This window comes from Zerene cesonia, unplaced genomic scaffold (genome assembly GCF_012273895.1).
Source record: "Zerene cesonia ecotype Mississippi unplaced genomic scaffold, Zerene_cesonia_1.1 Zces_u001, whole genome shotgun sequence".
Taxonomy (NCBI): Eukaryota; Metazoa; Arthropoda; class Insecta; order Lepidoptera; family Pieridae; genus Zerene; species Zerene cesonia.
In genome coordinates, this window is record NW_024045131.1 from 1,606,201 (window position 1) to 1,622,175 (window position 15,975).

The 15,975-nt window shown below is 35.6% G+C and overlaps 1 protein-coding gene across 1 annotated transcript in view; it reads left to right on the forward strand.

The window, feature by feature from the left end:
* The first annotated feature begins 8,606 nt into the window (after nt 1-8,606).
* LOC119838072 (GTPase-activating protein CdGAPr) overlaps nt 8,607-15,975 on the forward strand; it is a 34,471-nt gene continuing 27,102 nt past the window's right edge. Inside the window, exons 1-4 of the mRNA XM_038363881.1 lie at nt 8,607-8,813; nt 9,122-9,262; nt 14,610-14,704; nt 15,166-15,239. Coding sequence (XP_038219809.1) covers nt 8,811-8,813; nt 9,122-9,262; nt 14,610-14,704; nt 15,166-15,239 — 313 coding nt within the window. The 5' untranslated portion in view covers nt 8,607-8,810. The remainder of the gene's footprint in view (nt 8,814-9,121; nt 9,263-14,609; nt 14,705-15,165; nt 15,240-15,975) is intronic.

Sequence of the window (15,975 nt, forward strand, 5' to 3'; positions counted from 1 at the left end):
TATATATATATATATATATATATATATATATATATATATATATATATATATATATATATATATATATATATAATTGGGATCTCGGAATCAGCTCCAACGATTTTCATGAAATTTAGTATATAGGGGGTTTCGGGGGCGATAAATCGATCTAGCTAGGAATCTTTTTTAGAAAATGTCATATTCGTGTTTTATTCGTGTTTTTTTTTTATCCTGACATTTATTGGTGAATAATAATACTATTTTGCTTCGTAGATAGCTGGACAACTGAAATAACACATAGGCACTTTTTATACCGATATTCCTACGGGATACGGACTTACGCGGTTTCAACCGCGGGTCACAGCTAGTGGTATATAATTTGTTCAATGAATGATTTTCATTTATATTATTTATATAAATGATTTCTTTTTTTTTTTTGTTTTATATCAACGTTCGCTTCTTTGCAACGTGAAATAAAGACAAACAAACGCATCGCGTTTATAATATTGCTAACAACGTTGCCATGGCGACCGGGATACGACCGTCGATCTGGAACATTCCGCCATATGTCCACAGCTATTGTGTTACGTCACAACACTTGGTAAACATATGGGGCGGCCGTGAGATGGTATCTTATACTAGCTGCGACTCGCGGTTTCACCCGCGGACGAACCAACGGGCAATAGCAAGCATCTATATAGGTATATGTCTTATTCTGATGTATATAGATTTATAGCTATAGTAATATTAAGTTTCATGACAATCTATTTACCAGTTTTTACGTGAAAGGGTAGCAAATATCCACCCATACAAACATCCGCGGTGACCGACCGACAAGAGTCTCGCCGTGACCACGCTCGCTGTTAAGTGTTCGAAACGTCCGGTTGATAATATAATGAATAAATCGCGTTTTAAATCCGTTTAAAAGTCTACAATTTCTAAATGCATAATACTCGCGTAAAACCAAACACAAGAAAATACTAGGAAATTGCGTTGTTTATGGATTTAGAACGGGCAGAGATTCTTTTGTTAAAATCTGACTAACGTATTCATCTAGCTCACATATGGTTGGAAGATACCGAGAAATATATTTTTGAGGTCGCCTTCAGGAAATGCGAATGACTTCATAGCGGATTTAATTAACAATCGAGTAATCCTTGCTTTTTTGAAAATACATATGTATCCAGTAGGTATATGAGTGTTTAACGTTTAATCATATTAATATGTTGATAGAAATATGTGTTTCTTTTTTGTTGTGGTACACTGGGTGCGAATCACATTAATATTATAAATGTGAAAGGTTGTTTGTTTGGATTTTTGTCCGTCCATCACGCTGAAACTACTCAACAGATTTTGATGAAATTTGGTATGTAGATAGCTGGATAACTGGAATAACACATAGGTAACTTTTTATCCCGATATTCCAACGGGATGCAGACTAACGCGGGTGAAACCGCGAAGCACAGCTAGTATTGAATAAGCTATTACTGATCTAGCCCCGATATTTTCACTGTGACTTCTGTTGATTAAGAAAATTAATCCGTGACTTAAAGCGACTATTAAATATTTAGGCACGGATAATTTTGAAGTTTTTCCGGTTTTATAACGTGCTTCATTTGAAATTAAAACACTTTATAGTGAGCGAGTGTGGTCACGGCTGCTGCGATCTGCTGCTGTATGATTAACTCCTAAAGAAAGATTTGATGCTATTGACGAATATAACCGACTAGCTGCGCCCCGCGGTTTCACACGCGTAAGTCCGTATACTGTAGGAATATCGGGATAAAAAGTTGCCTATATGTTATTCCAGTTGACCAGCTGTCTACGTACCAAATTTCATTGCAATCGGTTCAGTAGTTTTTGCGTGAAAGACCAACTAACACACACATCCTTACAAACTTTCGCATTTATAATATTAGTAGGAAGTAGGATTTTGAAAAACAAATAAGAGATTATGAATTCGGTAGCATTTTTTTATGTCATCATCGGCAATGGAGCTGGTGGGACGCCTGATGGTATTACCATGTGTTACTTGATATCATTTTATTGGGTGAATCGATCTTTTTGATTGGTTTTATTTTTTGTATTTAAAAGCTGTGCCTCGAATGTGGTCCCATTTAAATTCGGTCTAGTTATATCTCGTTTCTTTCTATAATTATGATGCAATAATTGTAAACGTATAAGCAGTGGTGGCTCAGTGGTGAGAACCTCGGACTTAAATCGACAGGTCGGGATTCGAGACCAGGCGAGCGTGCAGCAAATAAATTGTATTTTCAATTTATCTGCACGTGTGGATAACATCACCACTGCTCAAAACGTTGAAGGAAAACATCGTAAGGAAACCGGCATGTCCGAGAATCAAAAGTTCGACGACATGTGACATCTGCCAACCCGCACTTGGCCAGCGTGGTGGATTACAACCTGAACCCCCATAGGAGGCCTGTGTCCCAGCAGTGGGAACATTATACAGGTTACAATAATTGTACGTCCACTTTTCGAGCAATACAGGAATCTATTTATTTCTACGGTTTAAATATTCCGATATAATTATCAATTAACGTTACATGGTCATACGTGTAATAGACGTTTAAGTAATTAATGTGTCTGTACCGTTGGCATAGGTTACCTAATAGTTCTTACGGAATCTGGATTTTTTTTACTTACACAACTCTAATGGAGGCAGATACATGAATCTTATACCTTTAAACGAGCAATTCTTGTGTATATATATATATATATAATTGGAATCTCGGAATCAGCTCCAACGATTTTCATGAAATTTAGTATATAGGGGGTTTCGGGGGCGATAAATCGATCTAGCTAGGAATCTTTTTTAGAAAATGTCATATTCGTGTTTTATTCGTGTTTTTTTTTTTTATCCTGACATCTATTGGTGAATAATAATACTATTTTGCTTCGTAGATAGCTGGACAACTGAAATAACACATAGGCACTTTTTATACCGATATTCCTACGGGATACGGACTTACGCGGTTTCAACCGCGGGTCACAGCTAGTAGTGGTTTAAATGACATACTAAGCGCTCGCTTTGTGCTAGTCTGGAATAAATACAATAATTGTTACTTTAAGTGAAATCCCGTGTCCCCTATTGGGGTATGGGGCAGATGATAAACATATGTTTCACTGATCGATTTTCTTTATGGACAAGTAGGTGATCAGCCTTCTGTGTCCTGCCAGACCGAGACGTTTTTTTTTTCTTTTGCGTCCCCGCCGGGAATCGAACCCAGGACTCCTCGAGGTTCTAAGCCCACGCGTTAACCACTGTACCAAGGAGGCGGTAAATTTTTATTAGGTCATGATTATGTCTGTAATATTTGATCAAAATGTGTTCAGCCGTTCTGGGAATAGAAATTCATAATGTATCCCTGTACTTAACTAAATTATGTAATGGTGATAACGGAGGATATTTGGCCAATTAATTTGACAGATATCTTCGCAGTGTTGCTATATATTTGATTGCATTATGCCATTTTTTACTTTCACATATTTTTATTAGCTTCACTTTTATGTGTGTTAGCATCACTCGTAAACTCGATCTTGACTCACTTTAAACGGACATATTTCGTTTGAACCTTGTACACTTATCAAGGATCGGTGACAGTACAATAATTTCATGACCTATTTTTATTTATTTTTTTATTTCTGTTAATTATTACAATATTATACTTTACTTTTAAACATAAATTGTAAAATGAAATGACAAATATAATGTATATGAATTTAAAGGGAAAGCACTGTCTTCTGAGATACAGGTAGGTAATAATCTAGTTCAGAAGGCAGAGCGTCATTGTCAGTTTAATATTTGTCCTTTCTAAATCTTGTATATAAAAATCAATTGCTGTTCGTTAGTCTCGCTAAAACTCGAGAACGGCTGAACGGATTTATCTTATCTTGGTCTACAAATATCCGTGTAGGTCTAGGGAAGGTTTAAAAGGTGAGAACGATTGGGAAAATATGTCAAAACAATATTCTATGGCGTTGCGAAGTTCGCCGGGACAACTAGTCCTATTAATATTATAAATGCGAAAGTTTGTATGGATGTATGGATGTTTGTTACTCTTTCACGCAAAAACTACTGAACCGATTGCAATGAAATTTGGTAAGCAGATAGCTGGACAACAGGAATAACATATAGGCAACTTTTTATCCCGATATTCCTACGGGATACGGACTTACGCGGGTGAAACCGCGGGGCGCAGCTAGTGATAAATATATTTTCTTACGTACATTCTGTATGAGAACTAGTGTGAATATTTATTCTATTTAGGTTTCTTTTCTATATTATTATTCTGTTCTTTCTTATTTATAAAATCATAGCATACGAGTACATGTGTTATGAAGTAAGCCATAGCCTGATGAGGCAATGCGTTGAAAGTTCGCCGTTTTTTGCCCTATTTAAATGATTTTTCGCATAAATGTTATCAGATTTATTTATTTTCATTCATAATTCATCTTGTTTTAAAGAACAAATTCCTGTATCAAGTTGGTACGTCATCTAACAACATTAAATACGTATAAGTAAAGAAAATTACACTGTAGATACGTAAAATTATTTAATTATTGTGGGAGTCGAGCATGCTTCGGCACGAATTGGGCCAGCTCGCACCGGGGAAGTACCACACCCCCACAGAAAACCGGCGTGAAATAGTGGCATGCCACTGTGTTTCGTACGGTGAGTGGGGGAGCCGGAGGCCCATTTCCTTTTCTTCACCCGTCCCAGTCCATTCCTTCTTTCCAGTCGTTAATCCATTCCCTTTCCCTTACCCCAAAAAAGCGGGCAGCGCATTCGCAGAGGATCTACCTTTGCGAATGTTCATGGGCGGTGGTGATCGCTTACCATCAGGCGAACCACCAGCTCAGTTGCCCGCTATGACATAAAAAAAAAAAAAATTATTATATTATAGTAGTTTTATAAGTTTCGCTCAATTTATAGCTACGTTTATTATTGCTATAGAAAGCGACACGGATATATGACGTAATCACGTCAAATTCTAGCACCATAATAAAAATATTATGCAGGAAGTTATTTTCATTCGGCAATTAGTTGTTGCGAATGAATTTAGATTATGATCGTAAATATGTCAGGGGGTCAATGTGGTGTCCACTGAAAATCAGTGGAGAGTCTTAAGTTCCTTTAATGGGCTTAGACTCTTTTACACTGAGTGGATCTCCCGTTTGTATGAGGTTTATTTAGTGTGTTATAAATTAGATCATTTTTTTATTTTTTTTATTTTACCTTATATAAATAAATGTATTTTCTTTCTTTCTTTCAAATAAAGGCATAAAGGCATAAAGGCTGGCAAAGCACTTGTAACTCTAGTGTTGCAAGTGTTTATGGGCGGTGGTGACCGCTTAACATCAGGTGGCCCACCTGCTCCTTTGCTTGATTAGTTAGAATGAATATTATCCTATCCTATCCTACTATCCTATCCTATTAGTCATCATATCACACTATTATCAAAAACGTGAAAGTTTGTTTGTTTGGATGTTTGTCCGTTAATCACGCTGAAACTACTGAACGGATTTTGATGATATTTGTTAAACAGACCGGGTATGAGCTGAGGTATTTGAGTAATGGGAAATAGAAATTCATTCCGATAAATGCTCCCTTGGGATAAAACAGGAATCTTGATATCCGGGCGGAGCCGGAGTGACCGTCTAGTAAAATATAAAATATCCATCGGATAACGATTAGTTGTCGTATATATAATATGAATAACATATTATTACTTCAATTAAAAATCACCAACTATTTCTATGTGAAAGTTTGAAGTCAGCTATCCAACCACGCAATAGAAAATGAACGAGTTTCGATGAAATTTTGTGAACCAAATTTAAAGGCATTTATTACTTACTTATATACTGCAAGGATTTACTTGTAGAGATCTCTACGTAGCGATAAGGCTGCCTTTTGATAATACATATTTGAAATCCTACTTCCTACTAATATTATAGATGCGAAAGTTTGTAAGGATGTGTGTGTGTATGTTGGTCTTTCACGCAAAAACTACTGAACCGATTGCAATGAAATTTGGTACGTAGATAGCTGGACAACTCGAATAACATATAGGCAACTTTTTAACCCGATATTCCTACGGGATACGGACTTACGCGGGTGAAACCGCGGGGCGCAGCTAGTAGTTTCATATGATGCTGTTTAATATCATTTAATACATGTTTCTGTTAAAAGAAAAGTCTACGTATTGCGGTAAAATTATAACATGATATATATATATATATATATATATATATATATATATATATATATATATATATATATATATATATATATTGTGTATTAACACTAAATTATATATCAGCGTTCCGCCCCGACTCTGCCCGTGGTACATATATAGCCTATAGCACTCTGGTATCACGTACCTGTGTAACGATGACAGAATTTTTGGAATCGGTCTTGTATTTCTTGAGATTTGCGCGTTCAAATAAACAAACAAACTCTTCAACATATAAACCAAATAGAAACCGTGAATATTATACAATACTAGCGGTCCTCCTCGGCTTTGTCCGTGGTGCATATATAGCCTGTAGCCATCCTCAATAAATGGACTATCTAACACTGAATGAATTTATCAAATCGGACCAATAGTTCCTGAGATTAGCGCGTTTAAACAAACAAACTCTTCAGCTTTATAATATTAGTATAGAGTGCCTGGATGACCGAGCTTTGCTCGGTATTTTTTTTTTTTTATTCGCCAAAAAATAGTATTATTATTTGCCAATAGATGTCAGGAAGAATCATAATAAATTGGGACTACTCAAACGCCTCCTATTTGTTAAAAAAGTAAGTTAAAGTCGATAAAACACGAATAAAACACGAATATGACATTTTCTAAAAAAGATTCCTAGCTACATCGATTTATCACCCCCGAAACCCCCTATATACTAAATTTCATGAAAATCGTTGGAGCCGATTCTGAGATTCCAATTATATATATACAAGAATTGCTCGTTTAAAGATATAAGATATATCTTTATACATATTGAATATCTTAAGTTTACTTCAAGTGATCGTTAACGCATTAATAAGGCTTCACTTAAATCCACTAATAAAGCGATTGTATTAGCTTACAAATTTTTTGTATTTAGTATATACATATGTATTGGAATTTATGTGTGTTCGTTGATGGTTCACGTATTTAGAAATTAAAGACTTTAAAACGGATTTTAAACGCGATTTATTCATTATATTATTAACGCGACGTTTCGAACACTTTACAGCGAGCGTGGTCACGGGGAGACTATATATAATATTATAATGAATAAATCGCGTTTAAATTAAAAATCCGTTCAAAAGTCTTCAATATCTAAATGTATAATACTCGCGTAAAATCAAACACAAGAAAATACTAGGTTCACATATTGTTTGGTATAGGACCATTTAATATTTTAGAGAAAAATTGTTTCACTAACGACAAGGAAGACCTTAGAAATCTACACTAATATTATAAAGGGGACACTTTTTTATATGTTTTTTTAAAACGTTTTTATCCAAAAACGACTGAAACGATTGCAAAAAATCTTTCACAATTAGAAAGCTGCAACTTCACTGAGTGACGTAGGCTATATATGTACCGCGTGCGAAGCCGGGGCAAACAGCTAGTTTTTTTTTTATAAAATCCTATCCTACTAATCCTACACTAATATTATAAATGCGAAAGTTTGTAAGGATATGTGTGTGTTTGTTGCTCTTTCACGCGAAAACTACTGAACCGATTGCAATGAAATTTGGTACGTAGATAGCTGAACAACTGGAATAACATAAAGGCAACTTTTTATCCGATCCGATATTCCTACGGGATATGAACATACGCGGGTGAAACCGCGGGGCGCAGCTAGTAGTACACAGAAAAAATATACGCATATAAACCATTCAAGAAACTTGGTAAAAAGTCGATGTAATGGCAATCTATTAATCACTGCAAATCAAAGGGATTTATTAATTTTTTCCTCTAATCGCGGAGGAAATGGAACCGGTTTTTTTTTATTATGCAGCTTCCTGTGGCGACATGCCTTCAAACGTAAACAGTGTTGCGTCACGCGATTCACCAAGTCGGCCATTATTTACAAACAATGTGTGTAGGTGAAACGAAATTTCTTATGCACGAACTAGATACAGTGGTAATTGAATCGTTTTATTTTTCGATATATATATGATAGACTTGTTTTGTGGTCGCAGTTTAGCCTATATATGCAAAATAAATTCTCTTTAGAATCACATGTTTTATCGCGGTAAAAACTCGTCGATATCATTCTTTAGCTCCATAACTATATCCAGACACAAAAGTCATATCATATAAACGCTCCATTGCCATGTAAAGAAAGACAAACAAACACTTACGTTTTCACGCACGACACGGTGCAAAAGATAGGAAATAAATTTGGTCTCGAATGTTGTTTGGTTTAATGACACAAATTTCTGTGAACAATTGAGTTTATTTTCTAATTGCAACTTGAATTAAGTTTAAAGGTGGAAAATTGCTTCAATTCAACGATTTCTTCTGTTTAAAGACCTTGCAACAAGCGATGCAATTTGTCCACAAAATGAAGCAAAAATTCTGTATGTGGCAACTCCATTATCGACCGCTCAAAGAGACAGTCGCACCGCGCGGGGCGGGGAACGCGCGCCGCTGTCAAATCGAATTATTTCCCTGATTTGCGACTCACGTTAATTTCTCGCTGGAAAACATTTTTCCTGAATTGATTGTGTTGCTATTTACTAATTAACGAAAAGCCAAACGACGCGTGAACACGAGATTTGTGCGTAAAAATCAAATGTCTGCGTTTCGGTCATGGTCAGTGTCTATTTTTGTTTTGTAGCCCAGCGCGAGTGTAGATTTTTTTCTGTTGAAATTCTGCGATGCAGTTTTTTGTTTTGCTCCCGGTGGTCGAGCGGAACATTGCAAAAAGCTTACGAAACCGTTTGATTCGATGCCGACCAAGTGCGAAACGGTTGTTTTGCCCTAAATACTGTGCCAAATATTAATGTAAATTATTAACTAATTGTTCCATATAAATCGCTATTTGGAATACGCATGACTTGTTTGTGGAATCGAATTTTTAATTCGAAAAAGGAACGACTTATTTTTTTTTCCGTGTGCAGTTTTCTTCCGAGTACAGACTATTAAGTGGTGTGTTGAAAAAGTTATTATATGGCGTACTCATGTGTGAAATTAAGTGTATTGGTGACATGAGGAGGATGTTTGGAGCCTGCTCTGATGGGTGGCTTCTCTGCGGTCAGAATGTGAGCAGCTAAAACCTGGCTGTCACGTATATGTTGTCTGTATGTTTTTTTTAATTTGTGCCCATGTTTCCCCTGTATGCTGTGCCAAATAGCTTATGTCATAATCAAAAACAATGGTTCATTGTTCAGATTAATTTATTCAAAATGAAAGTATCATCGTGGATCTATTGAAAATACTTTATGGTACCTAAAGGTTTGAATATAAATGGAAGATAACTTGATGTTTAATTTAGATGAGGTTTATTATAAGATTCGTAACCTGTTTTTGCTAATATTGAATAAATGAATTAAAAAAAAAATGATAGAACCACAGAAATTGTCTCCCTTGCTCTTATACAGAGTATACTTAAAGAAATTATTTGGTTCTGGTGATCAAAATCAGGATGATAAGATAAACTCATTGTATTGTCATCAAACCACGATCAGAGTACAAAGTTTAAATTAAATCTGTGCATAAATCGAGTCCAAATGATTGGGTTACACACAAACATACAGGTGTAGCTAATACCCATGTGTAAAAAAAGTATTTACACTAATAATAATTTCAGACGTCATATAAATGAGTAAGTTATGTATGGTGGTATCATTTATTTATTAATTTGATAACATTTCTTTGGCACAGCATATCCTTAAAGAGGCCCTAAAGTGAGTGCATGTATTTTTTTGTTATTCCTATTTTTACTAACTGGCTATGACTCACTCTAGCTCTTATATAAATATCGTATTTTCATTAAATTACCAGTGAATAAATTTGTCATCCATACACAATTCACCATGTACATCAAGTTATTTTCTAGAAGCTCTTTGATTTCTTCAAAAGATAATTCGTATTTTGGAATTATTTTGATGATTAACTTCCATGGTATACGTGGCATCAGCAACATGTTGCAATCAATATTATAGGCCGTGATATAATTTAAGTTTATTTCCTATAGCGGTAAAGAATGTGTTTTAGAATTTTAGTGTGCGAAAAAACTTATTATATGAGGTCTAAAATTTGCTATTTCAATTTTGTTGCAATAAGCTACAGCTTTTATTAACAGCTCCAGCCAGCTTTTAACTCTGTTTCTGATAACTGTGTGATATAGAATGGTTTTCAAAGTTAAACATTTGTTTATTCAAGTAGATTTCAAAACGCTTTTCAGTATTGTGGTTGATTACTCACATAGTATAAACATTAAGATGATAAATGGTATCATTTGAGAAATCAGGAGATAATATTAATAAATAATTTGTGAGTTATTATGGTTTTGTTAAAGCAAACACCATGGGTCCGGTCAGACTTTATGGGTGGTTCAATAAAGCGGAAATAACTAAATGCATGAAATATCCTTAAAACCCAGAAAAAGCCTCTCGCAAAGAACTTTAAGATCCTTCATAGTGTAGGGATCATTATAGGCTACATAAAAAGAAATAAGTAAGAAAACGAGATAGACCGCACAAAATAAATTACTATAAAGTATAGCTTAACTTACGCCCATGGCACATACAAATAACATTGCATACACAATCATTTTCATTCATTATTCATTAATTTCGAAATCTTTCCAGCTGCACTTTAGTTGTGTTTTTCTCTATCAAATACTAATTGAGTAGATATATGACTTGTGTGTAGTTACTATTGTCTATGCCATTTAAAAGTAGCTAATGTACTTTATGATAGAGTATCATAATAAGTGAATTCAGTCAAGTCTAGGTGAGAGAGTGAAGAGGTTAAGTATTTAAGGTAAGGTACCTTAAATACTTAACCTCTTCACTCTAGGGAAACGTGTTCCATGTTAGACCACATCTCAGCTTACCATCGGGTGAGATCTTGGTCAAGCGCTTCCCTATCATTAATAAAAAAAAGCAACATACTTGATGTCCTGGGCGATGATGCCGCGAGCTGTCAAATGAACTTATGAATATTGAGGTTTCACTAGTAGCTTTTTATTGAGCATGGTTAACAATACTGTGTTTTTATGTTCAATTTGTGAAATGTAAGAAAATTTGCTAGCGGGGAGTTTAAGTTTTTTGTTTAGTTTTATAAGATACGTTTTTTTCTACATGGTGGCTAAAGTAAAAAGTATTTCTGTTTCTAAATCACAGTTGTCTTGTGAACCTCCTTCTTTTTTTGAAGTTGGTTAAAAATCAAATTAGAAACATGCTATTCTAAAGAGCCATCTTCTGTATATGTACAAATGTTATATTTTATGGTTGGCACTAGAAAACCAAGATGGTTGAATACTGATGCAAGCCTGGTGATGAATACTGAGCACCTACGTACATAAAGGATGAATCTGCCTGATACCCAGCGAGAGAACTCGTATTTCACAACAAAAAATTAGGAGGTATCATTTATCAAACAACATAAACCTACTTTAGAAATAATATCATCAAACAAAACACTACTTCCTCATTTTTCAAACAAATAAAATCTTTTATTGATTCATATCAGTTACTAGCTGCGCCCCGCGGTTTCACCCGCGTAAGTCCGTATGCCGTAGGAATATCGGGATGAAAAGTTGCCTATATGTTATTCCAGTTGTCCAGCTGTCTACGTACCAAATTTCATTGCAATCGGCTCAGCAGTTTTTGCGTGAAAGAGCAACAAATCCATACAAACCAACACACACATCCTTACAAATTTTCGCATTTATAATATTAGTAGGATAGTAGGATTAAGTAGGAAGTAGTATAGTAGGACTAGTAGGGTACAGTATGTTTTCTTGTATGTAATATATTCGAGGAACTTAAGCAAGCCTATTACATACTGTCATCTCGAATTCCAAGAAGCACTTAAGAGTGCCTTAGCGTGGAGGTGTGAGGTACGTTTGTTTATTGATTTATTGTTTAATTGCCCGCGTGTGGTGCCACGTGTACTCACGCACCACATACCGCCGTAAGTGTGATAATGTGTGCGTTGGATATACACTAAGAGCTTGATGGATTTCATACACTTGGTGTTTGGGATGTAAACACTTAACACACTCCCTTATGAAGCATATGTAACTTATGTCTGTATGTATGTCACGGAAAAGATTATGATATTTTAAACGAAAATATACTTTATATATGAGGAAACGTCTCGTTTTGCTAGTCTAGTATACTATAATAGTGGGGTCCAGAGAGCTTAAATTGCTAAAGCTAGTATAGGGTTCTTGCTGCGCCCTGCGGTTTCACCCGTGTAAGTCCGTATCCCGTAGGAATATCGGGATAAAAAGTTGCCCATATGTTATTCCAGTTGTCCAGTAGTCTACGTACCAAATATCATTGCAACCAGTTCAGCAGTTTTTGCGTGAAAGTACAACAAGCACACACACATCCTCACAAACTTTCGAATTTATAATATTAGTAGGATTAGTAGGATAGTAGGATATAGTTAGTAGGAAGGAAGTAGGATTAACTATAGAGCTACACTGCATCAAGCACATTGACTTCGATGATAAGTACACGCTTAAACACCAGTCTAACATCGCAATACAGTAATTATGAAGGACGCGCGTCGACCGAGTTGTATATCGTCATCTATCAAGTGGTAGAAGGGGCGTGTGCGGGCTGTCGTTAATTCGTCGCCATTACCCGTGTAACGTACGATAGTTACTGCGTAATATGTATGGATGCGTTTGAATACTGATTTGATTTGCTTATCGAATCGTCTCGTTGGGTTACGAGTTTCCGAATGGATCAGAAAAATGAGGGTATTTTGCTTTGTTTATGTTTAAGCTACGTATTGTAGGATGTATGGTTTAATAGGATATTCAATAGTTGCCTAAAATATCTACCTGAACGTTCCTAGACGATATTGGGAGGGGGGAGGCAGGCATCTATCCTTCTTCTATTATAAACACTTGAGTTTGTGAGGATGGATTGTTTGTTATAAACCCAGATCTGGGTGACATTTGTTTCTATTTCCTGAATAAATAGGTATGTGGGTAGAGCTGCTGGCAAAAGCTAGTTAAACGTTATTCGAGAAATTTTCAGTTTTTAAGCCACCATAAAAATAAGATAGGTATGGCATCTTGATTGCTCTCTCAGTACCATAAGAAAGAGGCCTATATCCTTTTACTTATCCTTCCCAATCCTTTCCTTTATTCCTCTCGTCAATCCTTTCTTAATTCTTCTCCGATTTATTTAAGTTCAGCAATCCATTTGTAGAGGCGTAAAGTCTGCAATTGACTATATGCCTCTTCAAATGTTCATGGGCGGTGGTTTTTTTAAGCACATGCTTTGAGACATCTGACTTAAGGACTATCTGAAATACCTGATGGCACGTGCCAAAAAAGGTTAACTGTGAAATAAATAAAAAACTCGAGTACCTTTTACCGGACTGAGTGGAAGTTGTTGGTTCAAGATAAGATTAGTGAACGCTTGGATTGAAGTGGTTTAAACGGTTTTTGACTAGTTGTAATGAGGATGAAATGGGTCGTAATCATTGGAGTATTATCTATGTTTGAAATATATTTCAATAAGAGTTTTGTGTTTATTGAAAATTTTAATTTTTTTTTTGCAAAGGACAAATAAATCTATTTTTTATATACATTGCAGATAAAGATCATAATTAGTAACTAGTGGTCCGCTCGGACTTCGGTCGTGGTACATATATAGCCTATAGCCTACCTCAATAAATGGACTATCTAACACAGACCGGTAGTTCCTGAGATTAGCGCGTTCAAACAGACTCTTCAGCTTTATGATATTAGTATAAATTACTCATATTTGTTCATATACCAATCCAACAGAAATGTGTACTATTTTTTTCCACATTGCGATACAGAATAACAATAAAATCAATTACAATACAATTTATATATAATGCAAACAGCAATAAAAATATATGCACTGATTTCCATTTAATATACCAATAATCTACATCGTACATTGCGTTAGATGCTCTGTTTTGCGTTACTACAAAGGCAATTAAATAAAATAAATTTTATCTATAACTAGCTGCGCCCCGCGGTTTCACTCGCGTAAGTTCAGCAGTTTTTGCGTGAAAGAGCAACAAACACACACGCATCCTTACAAACTTTCGCATTTATAATATTAGTAGGATAGAATTAATAGGACATTAGCACGGACAACATTCACTCATCAATACAACGTGACCTGGTAAACAATCAGACATCAAAGTAGAAAATCTACTTTGAATAATCCTTAACTACCTTAAATTACAGTGTATTTAGTTGGCTATATCTATATATATATATATATATATATATATATATAGAAGTGATCTCTTCCAAACAACTGGGGTAAAAGCTGAACAAAATTCAATAAGTAAATAAAAAAATTGCGGATGTCTTTCAGGTCATCCACTATGTTTGACTAGTGCTTTTGCACTTACAGCGTGTGTCTCATGTTACAGGGATCCCCCCACGGGTCGGTGATGTCGTGTCAGTCGCTTGCTGCGCGTGCGTTCGAGACGGAGAAGGATTCGCGATGTTCCACCAGCTTCCATAGGTATGCCATCTTTATTTTCTATATAAATTTAATATAGAACCGTGTATTGAATATGACCGAGGTAGTTATGTGGCCAAGTTGAGTTGAGGCCGCTGCAAATTAAAGAAAGAAAGAAAGAAAAACATTTATTTTGACACAGAGACACACACACACACACACACACACACACACAACAGATCATAACATTAAATAAGAGCATACAATAATTCAAAAAATAAGAAAAAAAAAAACCAAATATTAACATCTACACTGCGGCTAAATGCGTTGCTTTTAAAAGATAACGGATAATAAACATATCACACTTAGTATCTTATGGGATAAGAGCCCAGTGCGAACAGACAAAATTTTTCCAAATAATTTTCCAATATATTTTGTAATGAACGTCCGCTTAGCTGCCAAGTTGTTAACGCGGAGTATCCGAAATCGGATAAATAATAAAGATAATTTTATTAATGTTCCAGATCAGTCCGGTTCAGTTCAGAGTCGCGGAGCACAAGGAAATCGAATGACACGGAGTGTAAACGTGAAACGCCGGGTAAATATACTAGTATGGTAAAAATAATCAAATGCAACAGTGTTTTTACTATTCCTATATGATTCGGCTGAACCTTTCTTTGTAAACTTTATATAGGTATACTGTAAAATATGCGCCTGATTGTAAACGGTCGAAAAATTTACCTCATTATTTTTTTGATAGATTCAAATCTTAGATATAATTTTTCACGATATTATGCACTAGCTGCGCCTCGCGGTTTCACCCGCGTAAGTTCGTATCCCGTAGGAATATCGGGATAAAAAGTTGCCCATATGTTATTCCTGTTGTCCAGCTGTCTACGTATCAAATTTCATTGCAATCGGCTCAGCAGTTTTTGCGTGAAAGAGCAAGAAATCCTTACAAACTTTCGCCTTTATAATATTAGTAGGATGTAACGAATACAGTGCCAGTAACTTAACTCTGAAACGAAGGGTGTGGCCACCGTCGCTTCAGTGTACCTAACCTTTAGAATAATATTCCGGGCATCACTTTTAATAGCATTCGGCATATATATAACAATTACAATTTAGAAATATAGCAATAAAACACACAGAGCACTCGGATCAGTCAGTAAAGACATTTCAATATCTATTGTTCAATTTTTCGCCACCAAATGAAAACGTCTCGGTCTGGCAGGATACAGAAGGCGGATCGCCTGCTTGTCCGTAAAGAAAATCGATCAGTTAAACAGTTAATGTATATCATCTGCCCCATACCCCCACTAGGGGACATGGGA